This window comes from Sycon ciliatum, chromosome 12, assembly GCF_964019385.1.
Source record: "Sycon ciliatum chromosome 12, ocSycCili1.1, whole genome shotgun sequence".
NCBI lineage: Eukaryota > Metazoa > Porifera > Calcarea > Leucosolenida > Sycettidae > Sycon > Sycon ciliatum.
Window position 1 is genome coordinate 15185897 of NC_088654.1, and position 16495 is coordinate 15202391.

The 16495-nt window shown below is 47.4% G+C and overlaps 1 protein-coding gene and 2 non-coding genes across 3 annotated transcripts in view; 2 read left to right on the plus strand and 1 right to left on the minus strand.

The window, feature by feature from the left end:
* Positions 1-16134, minus strand: part of LOC135828023 (gelsolin, cytoplasmic-like) — a 27600-nt gene extending 11466 nt beyond the window's left edge. Inside the window, exons 1-12 of the mRNA XM_065340460.1 lie at positions 15781-16134; positions 11908-11982; positions 10364-10429; positions 9453-9530; positions 8864-8916; positions 6127-6229; positions 5808-5918; positions 3586-3652; positions 2988-3123; positions 2095-2173; positions 1133-1213; positions 185-338 (exon numbers count right to left, since the gene is read on the minus strand). Coding sequence (XP_065196532.1) covers positions 185-338; positions 1133-1213; positions 2095-2173; positions 2988-3123; positions 3586-3652; positions 5808-5918; positions 6127-6229; positions 8864-8916; positions 9453-9530; positions 10364-10429; positions 11908-11982; positions 15781-15843 — 1066 coding nt within the window. The 5' untranslated portion in view covers positions 15844-16134. The remainder of the gene's footprint in view (positions 1-184; positions 339-1132; positions 1214-2094; positions 2174-2987; positions 3124-3585; positions 3653-5807; positions 5919-6126; positions 6230-8863; positions 8917-9452; positions 9531-10363; positions 10430-11907; positions 11983-15780) is intronic.
* On the plus strand, positions 5255-5326 carry Trnad-guc (transfer RNA aspartic acid (anticodon GUC)). The gene has a single exon. It is a non-coding gene; the product is annotated as a tRNA-Asp (tRNA).
* Positions 7400-7471, plus strand: Trnad-guc (transfer RNA aspartic acid (anticodon GUC)). Its single transcript has one exon. It is a non-coding gene; the product is annotated as a tRNA-Asp (tRNA).
* Positions 16135-16495: the final 361 nt, after the last annotated feature.

A 16495-nucleotide genomic window follows, 5' to 3' on the forward strand; every position in this document is an offset into this window, starting at 1 on the left:
TCACTGCATACATTCAGTACATCATGGTGATGTATGCCGTATTGGCGGTCACTCAACTGTAGTCATGAACCTGCACAAAAGGCGGATGCGGCAAACGCGGCCCCCAGCCGGAGTCTCTCGCGGACCGTGAATATTGTTCTCACATTCCCAAGACTCACACACAGCGCTACATCAGTATGCTCACCGGTCGAAGTCTTGGTGACCTGCAGGCCGAAGCCGATCTTGGCGTCTCTCTCCGGCCACGAGGCGAACATCTGCTTGAAGAGCGGGGTCTCGCCGCCCTCAATCACCTGTGTCACGCTTACCCAGCGTGGCAGACCTCTCTCGTCCAGGAAACCCTGCCAATAGGGGGCCACAGCATTAAGGAGACAAGTCAGCTATGGAAACCAAGCTATTGTCATAATGCACAGAGTGAAAATATAGCGATACAGACGGATGGACGGATGGACAGACAGACGGACAAATGGAGGGACAGAGGGACGGACACATGGAGGGATGGCAGGCAGGCAGTGATGCAGGCAGACATGCAGACAGACAGACAGACAGACAAGCAAACAGAGAGGCATGCGGACAGGCACGCAGGCAGACAGACAGACAAACAGACAGCAGTGTTGCCACATCATTATAGCCAAATATCAGTAGGATAAAAAAATCAAAATGCATCATCCGGGGGCTTCACCCCCGGACCCCCTCCCCTATACAGCGACCTCGATACACGCACACGCGCGGCACTGATAAGAAAAAATTTCACGTTTTGCGTGAGACTCAGGCTGAGTTCGCCGATTTTTCTCGAGACGGATGATGATTTCGCTTAGCGCCTTAGGAGAGAGCTATGGAAACACGCGTAATGAGCAGTAAAAGCCAAAAATCTGGATCATGACTTCTAAACTACGCATAAGGTCAAACTTGGACACTTTCATGGCTGTTGTCGGCAGGAGAAGGTCAATTGTCGGCAGGTCGTGACATGCCTCAAAAATCGGCAGGCTACTGACATGTCGGCAGGTGTGGCAACACAGCAGACAGACAGATACCTTGTCGGCTATCCCAAATGCCCCACCAGGCCTTTCATGCTCCCCACCTCCCATCTGAAAGTCAAATCACGCCCGGCAACTCACCATAGCTCTCTTCATGGCCTCCTTCTTCTCTGCTTCGTGCAGCCTTTTCCCACCCAGGAGTAGATACCTTGGAGACCACCATCCACGATGAAACAATCCTTCAAATTCAACAGAACAGAAGCATCATATTGAGTACAGAGTCACTAGTCCTGGCAATAATAGCCAGTATCTAATAAGCAGTGAGTTAGTTAGAGGGAATTTAAACCTGACTCAAGGTTATGACTACCGTATTTTACCGGTTGAAAGTCGACCCCGGTTATAGGTCGACCCCCGTATCCGGACGTCTCAATTCTGCGTTTTAAAGTGTTCACCCAAAGAAGCACTACTTACCACCTCCTGCTACTAACACATCGACAAATCATGTAACCATCCTTATTGGAGAGTATAACGTCCCAATCCTTGAAAAATGCCAATAAACTGGCAACAATGTGTACACATGGTGCACTCGTGCATGCAGTGCAGGTCGTTTTTTGTAAGATACTGATAGTTCCCGGTTATAAGTCGAATCCCGGTTGTAAGTCGACCCCAATCTTTTCTCCGTCTATTCTAAGTCGTAAAAGGTCGACTTACAACCGGAAAAATACGGTATACATTACTAGAACTTGTTCAGTTTCAGTGACAGACACTTTTTTTCAGACTTTTCCCGTTGGCATCTTTCACTCAAACCAAAGAAATTCTTTTTCCTCAGACTTACGAATAATGGATCATTTTAAACGAGACTGAGAAAACGTATTTGGAACTCAAACATCGAGTTGTTTCCAGGACGAAAAGAATGCGTGAAAGTTGTATGATTTGAGTTGATCTGTATTGGGAGCAGCTGATTGTATTTGACTGATTTAATTCAAACGGGATCTTGGTCCAAAAATTTGAAAAAGGGCAGAATTTTTAAGCAGTGAGCGATAAAATAATTCAGTCCGTTCTTTAGCTCAGCAACCAAATGCACAGAAAAGTTGTATGATTCGTATGGAGCTGCACTTACATTCGTGTCCAGTTGAGAGTGCCGCAGTGGAGTTCCGGAAATCTCTCGCACCTCCAGCGATCCAGTGGCATCAGACACCCTATTGCAAATGGATACCGACATACACACACACACACACACACACACACACACACACACACACACAACTTACCAATTGACTATGTAACAATCGGACCGCACCGAAACATTCGGAATCAGGTAGCGAATGCAGGGTGGTTCTAAAGAGGGCCCAACCTGGCTTTTAAACTCCGAAGCATAGTATACACGGTACTTCCCAACAGGCAAAACCATGGTGAGTGCAGAAGTGCACTGTGTCATTTTGCCTCAACTGCTGTAAGCCGTCCAACGTGTGTGGCAATGGTGTGTTGCAATTTCTCAAGACCACTATATTAACAACGGGAATGTTTCGTGGAGCACTGTGGCCAAACACATCCATCATTCTTCGACGGTTGAACATTGACTTCACAAAGGTAAACATCTGTGCCACGCTCTCCTCTAGATCATGTTGCAAACATGAGGCAGTTCAGAGTAAACGCAGTTTGTCCCAACTATACAGTGACAGGGATGGGTGACTGTACCCTCACTGCAGCAGAGGTGAACCATATCCGGAGTTTCAGGGTGAGGGGCCCGGCCTAGCCTCACTGGATCCCTTCTGAATATGCCACCAGTGTAGCTCAAGGTCCCCTCAATGCCTATGCAAATACACTTGTAAAATGTCATACCTACTAGTTGCTTTTTTAAGATCGGTGAAAACCTTGCAACTCAGAGTTACAGCAGAAGCGCTTTTGATTCCTTCTTTCAAATGTGTGTATACTAGGCTCTGCACCTAGACGTATTGATCACTGTCATGAGCAAGTCGGAGCAACCGCAACTCTCTCCTAGTAAAGTCATACCTATAAAGACGAATGTTGGCTAGGTTCTTTCTCTCGAACTGTTCATCAGCTGCATCGCTGTCCTCAGTTCTGATCACCTTGGGGCGACCAGCACTTCCCAGCGCCTTCCAGAATGCTTCGTCATCCTCCTTCTCCTCTGAGAACAGCGGAGATGAATAATAAAGGCATAACGAGAGTATTATATGCATGCACACATACACATACATGCACATATATGCATACACATGCACACACATGCACAAACATGCGCAAACATGCACAAACATGCACATGCACACGCACACACACACACACACACACACACACACACACACACACACACACACACACACACACACACACATGCACACTGTGATTATCAAGAATGTTGCCATAGACATGCAGTACGTTCTCGACAATCCGTTGTCATCTTCAAATCTGACCGTGATCATGCTGTAGAAAACATCTCCAGGCAGAAATTTGATTTTGCACAGATTTGGAATTGCTCTAACAAGGCTGGAAAAATCCGGCATAGATATAGAGTCAAAACAATTCACTTCATGAAAAGCGATCTGAAACTAGAGATAGCTTTCTTGAATTTGCGTTTGAATTCCCCTACCCAAGACGACGATGTGGGCTTTGCCACCGCGTTCCTCATCACGGAGCTGGCGCGCGACCTCCATGCCCTGTGGATGACATAAAACAAAACAACAAAAACATGATAATCAGAAGCTGCGACGGACTCGGCCATTTGAAAATGATTTGAAACTGTCCACCTCCCAGCAGTGTGGAGAGGTGGACAGTTTCAAATATGAAAAATCCATTGGTTGTTTTCCACCGTCCTGCTCTATGAAATCCAGTCGCGTCACTCAAGATGCAGTCCCATGCTCAAGAGGTGTGCCCCAAGGCAGTGTTCTTGGGCCGCTTCTCTTTGTCCTTTACACGAGTGACATTTCCGACGTCATACCTTGCATTGTTGTTCATCAGGAGTAATGGGACGACATCATCCTAGATTATTCTGATTCAGATCTGGACACTGTTTGCAAGACGTTGACTACGGCTGTGACACGTCTGTCTGATTGGCTCTCCGAAATTGGGCTTCTGCTGAATACCGGCAAAACCCAAGTCATGGTAATTCAACCTCGGGGACTCACTGGCGACATACCAGTCGTGAAATGTAAGGATCAAGCCTTAACTGTAACCTCCACTGCCAAATACCTTGGCGTAACCATTGATGACCAGCTATCCTGGCAGCCACATGTCTCCAGTGTTGTGCAGAAGGCGTCAGTCGCCATCAGCCAGCTATGGCGCCATGGGCGATCTCTGCCCATAAGAGCCCGCAGACTTTGGTACATTGGCATTGTGCAAGCACGACTAACGTACGCATCCAATGCATTCTTCCCGTCGCTGACACAGCAGCTGCAGAGTCGTTTAATCAAATCCAGCAAATCCGGAATTCGTGCAATTTTCCGACTCTCCAGCCGTGCATCCACAGCCCCCCTCCTCGTGCGCTTATCTATTCGATCCCTAACTCACATTTTTAACTACAAGGTTTTGTTTTTTGTTTTCCGTTGCCTACATGATCTTGCAAGTCCTCTTTTCTGCACCTACTTTCAGTTGATGGCTAACACAGGCCAAGCATCCCGGGATGATCGCCGAATTACTCGAGGACAGGAGCAGCGGCTACTGCAAGTGCCTTTCCTTCCTGGACCTTCCGGTCGTCAGTCATTGACATTTGTGGGAAGCACTCTTTGGAATGCCCTTCCCAGCGATATTCGCCTCCACAGTGCGGCGGTTGCCTTTAAACTGGCTCTGAACAGAATTAATTGTAATTTGTAACCACCTTGCTCGGCATCCCTACACATTACTGCATGTTTTCTCGGTGTTTTCTTCACTGCATGCTTACACATACACACACCCATTTGAATTATATACAAACTTTGTGCTTTGGAATTATCATGTTATGATTCTTTTTAATATTTCCTTCTCTCATAATATTATATTCGTTCTTAGCAGAAACCGGAGGTTTTTCCTCTGGTGAGAAGGCAGAATTGCCTGTGCTCTAAACGAATTCAAATAAAAGAAACAAACAAACAAAAAACAAAAAGTATGTGCGGGAGTTGCACAGCCTGAGACCTGCGAACACGGGATTGCGAAATGATGCTAGGAGCAAACGTTTAAGTGATACGGCTGGATTGCATTGAGCAGCACCGTACTTCAGTTGTACGAGTGTGTATTCGGACAATGATGATCTGGAGTAGTGTGCCTGATCTCTGCCTATCAGTCAATCCTCGGTAGTATAGTGGTAAGTATCTCCGCCTGTCACGCGGAAGACCCGGGTTCGATTCCCGGCCGGGGAGGACATTTCTTTTTTTCAGTTTTTCGCATCGTCTGCCCGACTTGCATACAAACTTGGACAACATACATACACATCTTGACATGCATCTTGACATGTCCAGAGTAAACCTTTTTCGGCAATGGTGAAGTATGTCCAAGCATGGACAAGCTCTTGGAACATTTGCAGTTGCTTTGCAATGTTTTGCACTTACAGAACTCAGCAAAGCCATGCAGAGAAAATGCATACGCATGGTATCATGCCAGCATGGTCGGCATTGTAGAATGAGTGCGCATGTAGAGACAGAAAAGTTCATTGCTCCCGTGAGGCCTAGGTAGATTGAGGTTTCCGCGTTTGCAAGAACGCCACCACCCTCCACTTGGAAGGATCAAGGCAGCGGAGGTTTAACTACAGAGGTAAATCTGGGTTTTCAAGTTCACAAAATGAACACAAAGAAAAAAATGGTTGCGCATTGCCAGCCAGATGGTGGTTTTAACGTTACCAACCTTCATCTTCTCATTGCGCCGACTCTTGTCACCGTTCCACACGTAGATCTGCTGGCCATTGTCCAGAACAAAGACATCGCCACGGTTCAGCGATGACACCTTCACGTCAACCTGTACATGTTCAGGAACGCACAAGGAAGAGGAACTTGCTCAGGCTGTCTTCACAGTTTCGAAACATGAAACACGTGCACACACACGGGTGCGTGCGTGCGGGCACACACACACACACACACACACACACACAAGCCAGCGCGCACGTGCACACACACACACACACACACACACACACACACACACACACGTGGCAGAGTACACTTACTGGCACGACTCTAACTTGACGCTTTCCCTTGATGTGCAGCAGGCGCACTTTGTGTGTCTTGTCCACCTTGCGAAAGCCTGACGCTACACCACCCTCTTTGTACCTGAGTAATAACACAAATGCATAGCGTATTTCCCCAATAATAAGTCACACTTGATTAGAAGTCGAAACCCATCTCCAAGTTGGAACCAAATGGTATCTAGTATCCACCCATTGCTTTGTAAGTTGCTAATCCCTTCCCACTTTGTGTACGTGCTCTTCATTTTCTTTTTTCTCTTCTTCCGTGGTTGGTCTCACCCTCGCCTCAATTCAATTGGCTGTCTTGACATGCCACAAGGTGCAGAAATAAATAAATAAATAAATAACACATTCACATAAGGGGTCGTCGCACAAGGTTTTTGTCGTCCCTGAAGCGAACACCATTCGTTTGGGGGGGGGGGGGGGGAGGACGTGCGAGGGAAAAACGCAAGTCGAACGACACTGTACATATGTCATGAAAATGGATGCGATTCTTGTCGTCCAGCGTAGCAAGCGGCGTTCGTTTCATTGGGAGAGGAGGGGATTCCGGGTACGAATAGAATGATGTTCATTTCAGGGACGACAAAAACTTTGCGACTACCCCTAAGTAGGCAGTCCCACTCCTGAGGTTTAGTGTGAAAAGGTGTGACTTACATTCGGAGAATACGATAATGCTCACACTTACACCACCAGTACCAATCGAGGCGGACTCTAATTGAATTATGCCTTACAAAGAGAACCTTCTATTTCATGCCTACTGCATAAATTTATTTTCTTCTTTCGTCCCATGTCAGTATTTTCATCATTCTGTCAGGATTGTGGCAATTGTGCCCAGTTAGAAGACAGATACCGCTTGCGCCCCATCGTGAAGTAAGATAAGTGAAAACTCGGATGTTGAGCCAAAAGTAATAATTATGGAAAGAGACAAGGACCTATAAGTTAATACTTGTCAGTTTTGTGCCTCGTTGTCGCACTAACTGACTGTATATTATCTCGTTCCCTTGGTGGACTGCTAGTGATACCTAGTAACTTATAGGTCCTTTTCTCTGTAAATAATAAGTGAGTGAGTTTATACCTGTCGAGTCAGTCGGCGAAAAGCACGAGCTCCGGCGTTTGGAGCACGCACTTTCTTCACAAGCAAACACGTTCCCGAAAGAGAGCCCTGGTTGGTACAGCCTGGCGTTGCAGTTTGTGATTCACTCTAACAGCGCAGGACAACTATTTGTTGTCTGTTAGCTGCAGAATGGTCAGTCAATCCTCGGTAGTATAGTGGTAAGTATCTCCGCCTGTCACGCGGAAGACCCGGGTTCGATTCCCGGCCGGGGAGGACATTTCTTTTTTTCTTGCGAGAAGCGTCACAAAGTAATTCAACTTCTCGTCTTAGAGAGGCGATTGACGTAGAACGCCAAATTTCTACGTGACATGTAGCTCTCTTGCGTTGTTTTCTAACGCGAGAGCCAAATAAAGCGAGCGGACCTTTCGCATCTCTTTATCCATTTTTATTAATTTTTTTATTTAAAGATTCCACAAAGGATGGTCGTCTGTCGAGGGGGTTTCCTATTTTCACTTGATTGATGAGATAAGTGGGATGGGAAAACTGGTCAGAGAGGGAGGAAGAAAAAAAAGAGAAGAAGAAGGAAAGGAAAAATAAGAAGCAAACCAAACTTGTTGCCGAGTCCATAGCTTTGCAAAAGAATAATCCACGAGCGTACTTCAAACCAAGCACAGCACCCCTCTGTCATACCAGCAATTAGGTTGCCATGGACCAAGCACACATACATGCACACATTCACGTACATGTCCACACATTTGCATGTGTGTGTGTGTGGGGGGGGGGGGGGGGGGTGGGAGGATGTGATGGATTTTGGGTTTGAGGCATTGCCAGGCGCCTATTACAGCAAAACCCGTGACTAACGACCACAACTTGGGGCCACAGAAAGCGGTCTTTAGTGGCAGGTGGTCCCTAGTTAGAGGTCTGCACAACCACAATGAATGTGAGACCGTCCTTGCCTGGCGAAGTGGTCTGTAGTACCAGGCTGGTCGCTAGTCACGGTGGTCTTTAGTTACAGGTTTTACTGTAGTACCAGGCTGGTCGCTAGTCACGGTGGTCTTTAGTTACAGGTTTTACTGTAGTACCAGGCTGGTCGCTAGTCACGGTGGTCTTTAGTTACAGGTTTTACTGTAGTACCAGGCTGGTTGCTAGTCACGGTGGTCTTTAGTTACAGGTTTTACTGTAGTACCAGGCTGGTCGCTAGTCACGGTGGTCTTTAGTTACAGGTTTTACTGTAGTACCAGGCTGGTCGCTAGTCACGGTGGTCTTTAGTTACAGGTTTTACTATAGTACCAGGCTGGTCGCTAGTCACGGTGGTCTTTAGTTACAGGTTTTACTGTAGTACCAGGCTGGTCGCTAGTCACGGTGGTCTTTAGTTACAGGTTTTACTGTAGTACCAGGCTGGTGGCTAGTCACGGTGGTCTTTAGTTACAGGTTTTACTGTAGTACCAGGCTGGTCGCTAGTCACGGTGGTCTTTAGTTACAGGTTTTACTGTAGTACCAGGCTGGTCGCTAGTCACGGTGGTCTTTAGTTACAGGTTTTACTGTAGTACCAGGCTGGTCGCTAGTCACGGTGGTCTTTAGTTACAGGTTTTACTGTATCATTCTTTTGCAATACTACATTCCGAATTGCAATACTACATTCCGAATTGCAATGGCATGACTTACTGTACCCCGCCCTTGAAGTAGGACATGAACTGCTGAGATTCGTGATTCTGGACCTGCACACGGGATTTGTGCACAAAAAAACAGAACACGCCGGTGGATCACTTGGAGACCACATAATGAATAAGTAGACCGGAGCTCAAGACGAACAACGAAAGCTCTGGTAAATACTAAATAGAGCCCTTCAAGGGCCAGCGGAGAGGGCTCAACACAATAATGTGGAGCACTATGACACACAAAAGACACAACGGAGCCCTTCGCACACATTACACGTACTTTCCAACTACTGGCCAGAGGAATGCAGCCCCCTAAAGTAAAGAAGTGCCGTGTTTGAGAGCACGGAACGGTGTGTAGGGCTAGGGCTGCTTAGCCCCAGGCATCATTATATACATTATTCATCAGGTTGGATTTCTCTGTCCGGTACCGTAGTTGCTAGTAGATCTGTCCTGACAAGGTAACCGGCACACACATACACACGCATACCCGCACACATACACACACATACACACACATACACATGGGTTTACAATGGGAAACTCCTGTGGTATGCTTATGAAAGGCATTGCTCAAGGATCAGATGGGACTACATTACCTCGCGATGCTGGACGGGACTTCCGCCGAGACCGTCGTCCAATTCCACGCTCTTGTACGCTGCCACCCCAGCCTCATCCTGCGTAGCATAGCAGAATTTACACAAACGTTTCAACACATTTGACCATTTGACGCCCATCGCCGGAGGCGATGATAGCGATGCTACAACAGAAGCCATGGCAGCTTGTGCTGGGATTGCACCATTCAACAGCTTGCAAGGCTGAAGAATTGACCGCCACTATTCAGCCTAGTCTACACCACACAGCTATGAAGTGGCTTTTTCTGGCCAGTGATCTTCAACACATATACCCACGGTTTCTTTATTGCATATCTGCGTGACATGTTTTTCACATTTTCGGAGAATCTGGCCAAACGTTTAGAAGATATAGACGAAGGGAACAAAAAAGATTGTTTCGTGCGAGAGTTACTCATCATATTTTCCACCCCGTTCAACGCATCACACGAGATTCTTTGGACTAAATTATACATTAATAACTTGTGCTTGGCCCAGCAGGCCAAAAATCACACCTTGGAGGAGTACCAAAATTGCAACTCTCATATGTCCTCGATTGCAGGCCATGATTGGGATTTGTCAACCACCGGTGCAGGATCTGTCTGATAATGCGTGCCGTCGGTACAGCACCCATAGTGGAGTTGCACACTCTGGGGGGGGGGGGGGGGGGGGGGGGGGGGGAGGGGGAGGTACATACTCTTGGTATATTTGAAAAAAGAAAAGGCAAAAAAGTGGCTATAGAAAGCAATATTGCGCACCATTACGGATCCTGATTGCAGGTGATCGAATGAAGTATGTGTCCACTGGCGAATTACACACACACGTACATACACACATAGAGAGAAATACTTGAACTGAAAGACACCAGCACTACTGACAGCGGGCAGTGGGATTCTTACCTTGGAGGTCTCCTCCCCGAGCCAGAAATGAATGTGCCATTCCCAACCGGTTGATCCTCGCTTGGTCTGCACGTATAATACACACGCAAGCACACACACACACACACACACACACACACAGACACATACATGCACATGAACACACACACATACACACACACACACACACACACACACATACACACACACACACACACACATACACACACACACACACATACACACACACACACACACACACACACACACACACACACACACATACACACACACACACACACACACACACACACACACACACACACACACACATACACACACACACACACACACACACACATACACATAACAATGCCTAATGGTTAAAATGTCTCAACATGGTGGGTACTTTGGGGCAACAGTGATGGAAGCCTCATTGAAAAAAGTAAAGTAAATTATCGTGTTCGTTCCCAAAGGGAACTCACGACGGCCGCTAACACCCGGTAAACCCTATGGAAGCCTCATTGCCATTGTCATAAACCAACTGTGTATATGGCATGCTCAGATCTTCGGTTACATTTAGAGCTCTCTAAACCCGACCTCAAATTTACGGGCACCTCTGTCTACCAGGCACATTGTAGGATATTCTAGTGGAGAAATTATTACTCTTGTGCTATTTTTCGTGGAAATCGTAACTTCACACACCAGATCTGTGGCCCTTCCCCATTGAAACATGTGAAAGTGAGAGCTACGGACATTTCAAAGTTTTGAGCAGTGAGTGCCCTATCCCGGGCCACCCGGATACTGGAAGTCAACAAATATTCGGCGAAGTACGTGGCCACACTCGGCCACCGTATTGCGCACAACCTGGCTGCCCTCCCGTCCATGCCCAGGGCAACGGAATCACTCGAGAGCGGAGTCGAAAACCCGCTTCAGGAGCCGGCTTGCACTGCGCGGGAATGACAATGCCCGCCCAGCCCTAAAGGCCGAGGAGAAAGGAGACAAGGGCACGATGGACACCACCGACAGGTCAGCCAGCGACTCACTTGCACTGGAGGAAGCCGAAATGCCCGCGGAACTCTGCCTCACGTCCTGTACTCTTGCACTGGCCCCATAGCTGTGTGCCACGACGGATGAGTCACTGTGTGCCCAGGGAAGTACCCAGGTTTGACACGTAGCCAGTTCAGCAGCTCCACTCCAGCTAATTACTGTTCACATGGCCTGTGTGGCTACTCATCACTTTCCGTACTTATCCGGCAGCAGAGTGGACTTAGTAAAATTATTCTGCTTATTGAGTCAAGCAACTCCCTGCCCCCACCAAGACAGGTGGGGCAGGTTGGATATCGCATTTTCCCGGACCAGAAGAGTACGCCACCCTCGCAAGCGTCCAGTTTCTCAAAACAATTTGAGATACTCGGAGCACTTCGTCAAAATTGGAACATGTGCATGCCCTGAATACCGAACATTTCCAGTCAAAGTTTCAGCCACATTTTTCGGCAAAATACACGCAAATGAACACTGTGCAAAAATCGCCTTTGCTAGTGAGAATGCAGGCCATAACTTACGTGCAGGACGATGTAGGAGTCTCCTTTGTGGAACTTTCCGTACTGATCCTTGGGGACGGCAACCACTTGCATTTTCTGTGGATGAGCATATAGAAAAGATCACGACCAGCTTGATGAATCGACTAGCATGGACAGAGATTTAATATCGGGAGCATGCATACATCTTAGTGATGTTCTGCTCTACGTGAAACGTAGGGAAATCACGTAGAGAACATATGTCTGGGCTAGAGGCTACGGCTTTGCGTGTTTTGGGTCCAGACTTCTACGCGGAGATGAGGTCTCCCTACGTTGTGGCAAAGTTGGAAGGGGAATTTTCCAGTGCACATCCTGCTTCATTTCTTCACGTGAATGCAGAGTAGAACAGGTTTTCTATACGTTATGGGAACACGGAGAGGGTTCCTGGGGTTCTTCATGGTGCATTCAGGTAACGAAGAGCAGCCAATCACTGTTGTGTGGTGGCTTCACATCTATGATCCTTTGGCCACAACCCTGTCATTCTGATTACACATCATTACAGTATGTTCTAGTACAACATTTTAATTCTCAAATGGCCAAAGCTGTAGAAAAGACATTACTTTTATAGCGCCTGGCGCTAGCTAGGGTCCCTGGCGCTTCATGTCATCACTGTGTAGAGATGTGCGAGGTGTGTCATGTGTTAAGGCGCGTGGTATGAACAGGTGGGTGATGTGCAGGGTGTTTGTTGTCCAGATTTGATAGTAATTCATGAGCTGGCAAGTGTCCGGAAGGCCACCGTAGTTTTCTTGCCGCCCATTCAACCCGGCAACGTATTCTTCAGTGATTGAAAATTGATCATAAAAAAATGCTTTGTTTATAGCTTGGGTGGATGTAGGGAGTTTCATTTTGATGGCTACTGAATGCATAATGGTGAATGATCCGACGCCACTTTGTAAGGTAAGGTTTGTAAGGTAGGTTCTCTGCTAACATCCGGCAGAAAGGGCGAGCGCATAGCTGGTGCCTGGAAACCGCTTTTTTCGTTTCCAGAACTGCAGCTGGGAGAAAAACCTATGCGGGTAGTGTGCGATTACTAACACCACCGTTAGCCAAAAACGGAAACTCCGGTTACCAATTTATCTAGAAGAAGAAAAGAGCACCAAAGAGCTACAAATTACGCTATAATATCCACTATCTCTTTTCTTCTTGTAAATTAATCCTTGCCTGTTCACCCAAGTCTAATTTGTACTCAAGTACTATTTTGTCAGTAAACAATGGACACACAGAAGAGGTGATGATTTTTGAAAAACAAAAAAACAATCAGTAATCCCCAGCTGCACACCCCTAGGCACTTGTCAATGTGTAAACTGCCAATTCCGTGTCTGGAAAGCCATCCGTATTATTCAGACCGTTCCATAGCTCTGAGAACGTCCCTGCGTGACAGCATCGGTCAATGTGGCAACGCATATGGAAGTATTTGCGAAGCATTCCAGCATTGACCCCCCCCCCCCCCCCACCACCACCACACACACACGCACAACAACAATTTTTTTTAAGTGATCAGTTGAAGTGTCCCATTAGAATGGTTTCTATCATTTTAGGAGTTTTTTAGTGGAATTGTCCTGGCAATGATAACATCCGATCAGATCGACCATCTCCACGTACTACGTGACGTAGCTATTCCAAACTCTTCGGAACTAATCCACCTCTCCCATCGAATGAGGTTGTGGAGTTTCGAGGAGCTTCGTTTTTCAGAAGAGGCCAATAAGGCCACCTCTTCAGAAAAACAAAACTCCTCGAAAAGTCAAAGAGTGACAATAGTGAGGTTTTGCATTTTGAAATTCGGCAAAAAGATTCGGCACGCGGGAGCGAGGTCGAAAATGCACACGAAGATTCGGCATGTTTGTTCGGAAAAAGCTCACTTTGCCGAACATATTTTTTGGATGAATTTTCTTGTAGAAGAGCGTTAGCGCTTGATTTATTCAAAGAGGTTTCTTATCTCGGCATGGCATCGCAGGCGTCTTTGGCGACATCAGCATCGTCAGCTGCCTCTGAGTGCTCCTCTCCACTGCCTGCCTACTCTCTTTCGCCTGGAGTGTCCTCACCGTCATCTGTATGGCTGAAAAGACTATGGCGATACGCATTAAATTTGACTTGGCCATGGAGTTGGTTTTTCTGAGGCGACTGAGGAGGCAGGTTTGGCTCTCGACTCTTTGGGCGATCAAAGTTCGTCGGAATCAGAAAGAAAAGGAGCACGGGACAGGACGTTGCTGATGCTGGGGCTCACGAAATGAAAACACATCATTTTCGACTTGCAAAACAAACGTTGGTGCGAAAATTCGACATTTTGATGTTCAACAAATGACCGAAGAATGCGGAGCCGGAATTTGGAATGCAAAACCTCACTAATTCTAATGCGCCCTTACTGGCCTTAGTCTACGGTAGTAGCTGAGAATGTATATGATGGTGATGTGTAATCTCCATGGCAATAACAAAATCTATTCCAAAGCACCACTTCCAAAACTCTAAGTGGTCTTGTTTACTGCCAAGTGAATATTATGTGGTGGACAGTTGCACACTTGGGCTTACAAGTGAACACAGCAGATTACATAGAGCCATGTTTGGTAAGGGAATGGTGAATGGCAGTTTGGTGAAGAAGATGAAATCTTATCCCAAGCTTTCCAATCTCCATTCAACCTATTTTTCCTTTACTGTTGGCTCAAATTATCCTTTGGCGTGCTGGAAAAGGGGGTTGCGATAAAAATGCAACTGCCTAGTGTGTGTGATCACAGTGGGAGCGTCCCAGCTGTTTGAACATTCCTCAGCTTAGATATTTGTGTGTCGTGTCCCAGCGCCAAATCTTTGCATCTAGCGGCGCTACAACAGCTACAGGTCACGTGGTGTTACAGTCTCCCTCTGCTTCTGGTATTGTGCACTTTTACGACTCGGCTTGATCCCTTCAATCATTCTACGAAACGCCGGTAATGTGTTAGCCGCTTCAGCCGCCAGTAGGGTTTGAGCCACGCTCTGTAGGTCTTCACATTCTCGTCGCGTGCGTTGCCCAGATGGCTGTTCATCGTCGCCCTCCCAGTGTGCGCATAACGTGTCGTTTGCTGAGATCACCTTCGAAGAACTGCAATACATTGTGTGCTACTAAGTGTCCACAAGCGATGAGCAGGATTTAGCAACTGCGAGCGGGTGTTCAACTACCGAGTCACCCCAAGTGGCCTCTTCAGATCTGGAGAGATGTGAACCAGGCATCCATGACGTACCAAACGACGAAAACTCAAAATCTCTGCTGCAACTGGCAGGCGCAGCGGATCATATCCTCTATCTAGACTATTCTAGTGCATCGCACAACCAACGTCGAAACATTGCCATTGGTGAGGCTGTGTACTCTTCTTGTTCACTTGTTCGTATCGTATATCTACTCAGCGCGCGCGTCTCCCAAAACACCCGAGCACAGTGGCAGTTCAGTGGCAGTGAACCGTGGAGCTTACTTCCAGCACATATCCCTGCAGAATGTGTGGGATGCATTCGCCGATACGCTCGCCGTCCACACGATACATGTGCCACGACGATCGCCCAAACCACGAGCGCTCGCTCTTCCCTAGGCCCTCTTCATCGCGTTAGGACCACAGAGTCAGTGCCAAACGCACACTGCATGCACTGCATTGACCTGACAAGGTGAAATTCGCGTCGGACGCGCGACGGGAAGCACAAACAAACCGCACCTCAGCTGAGCTGCACAAACATGACAACTAATGTTACTTGACATAATTGGAAGAACACCCCAGGAGATTTACGATATCACACAACGATCAGGTACAGAACAAAACACCAAGCTAGGTTCTACTTGAGTTGGTCAGTGATACACACGTACAGAAACATAGCGTCCATAGCACCTCCCAAAAGCATTACCTCAATCCGCCAGATTTCCAGGCCATCCTTCTGACCCGCTCCGCTGAACGCTGTCTCAGCCATGATCACCACTATCCCAGGACGTCACAAATACAGCAGCTCGCAGAAATCTACTTGAACGAAATGATCGCAAGAAACCTAAGCTCAGTCAAAACAAGCACAGAGCCTCCGAAAAAGCAAGGAGATAGCTGGAGGTGAGAAACGGGAAAGTGAAAGACGAGGTTCAAACTTACTTTGTACCACACAGCCACAAAAATCAGAATGTGACTGACACAGTGACAGCTAGCTCAGCAGTAGCGATACGCCCGCAGTAGATTATGCCTTTATGGTAGATCTGGGTAGCAAAGCCAAGGCAAAGGGTGGTGCGCTTGTGAGAAACTGTGGCACTACCCTGTGTACTTGACACAGACTCTGCTGTCCATGCCCATGCCAGGCCCATCAATCATGGCATGGGACATGGCCCGGCCGTGGAGCGCTGCTACACTACACTCTACAGAGTACAGTCTACAGTTTCCACCCTGTCTAGATCTACACTGCCAGACTGACTATGCGATGTAGTCATAGACTCCACTTCCTAGATCCTGGCTTGGCCCCACTGCACTGCACTGGCCCGCAGCTTTCACTGCAGGTTTCAGTGACTTTCACCGCGTTGTTGCGAGGTCTACGCCTGTGTGGCACTTATCACACCCTTCTGCGCCGATACGCGATGCATACA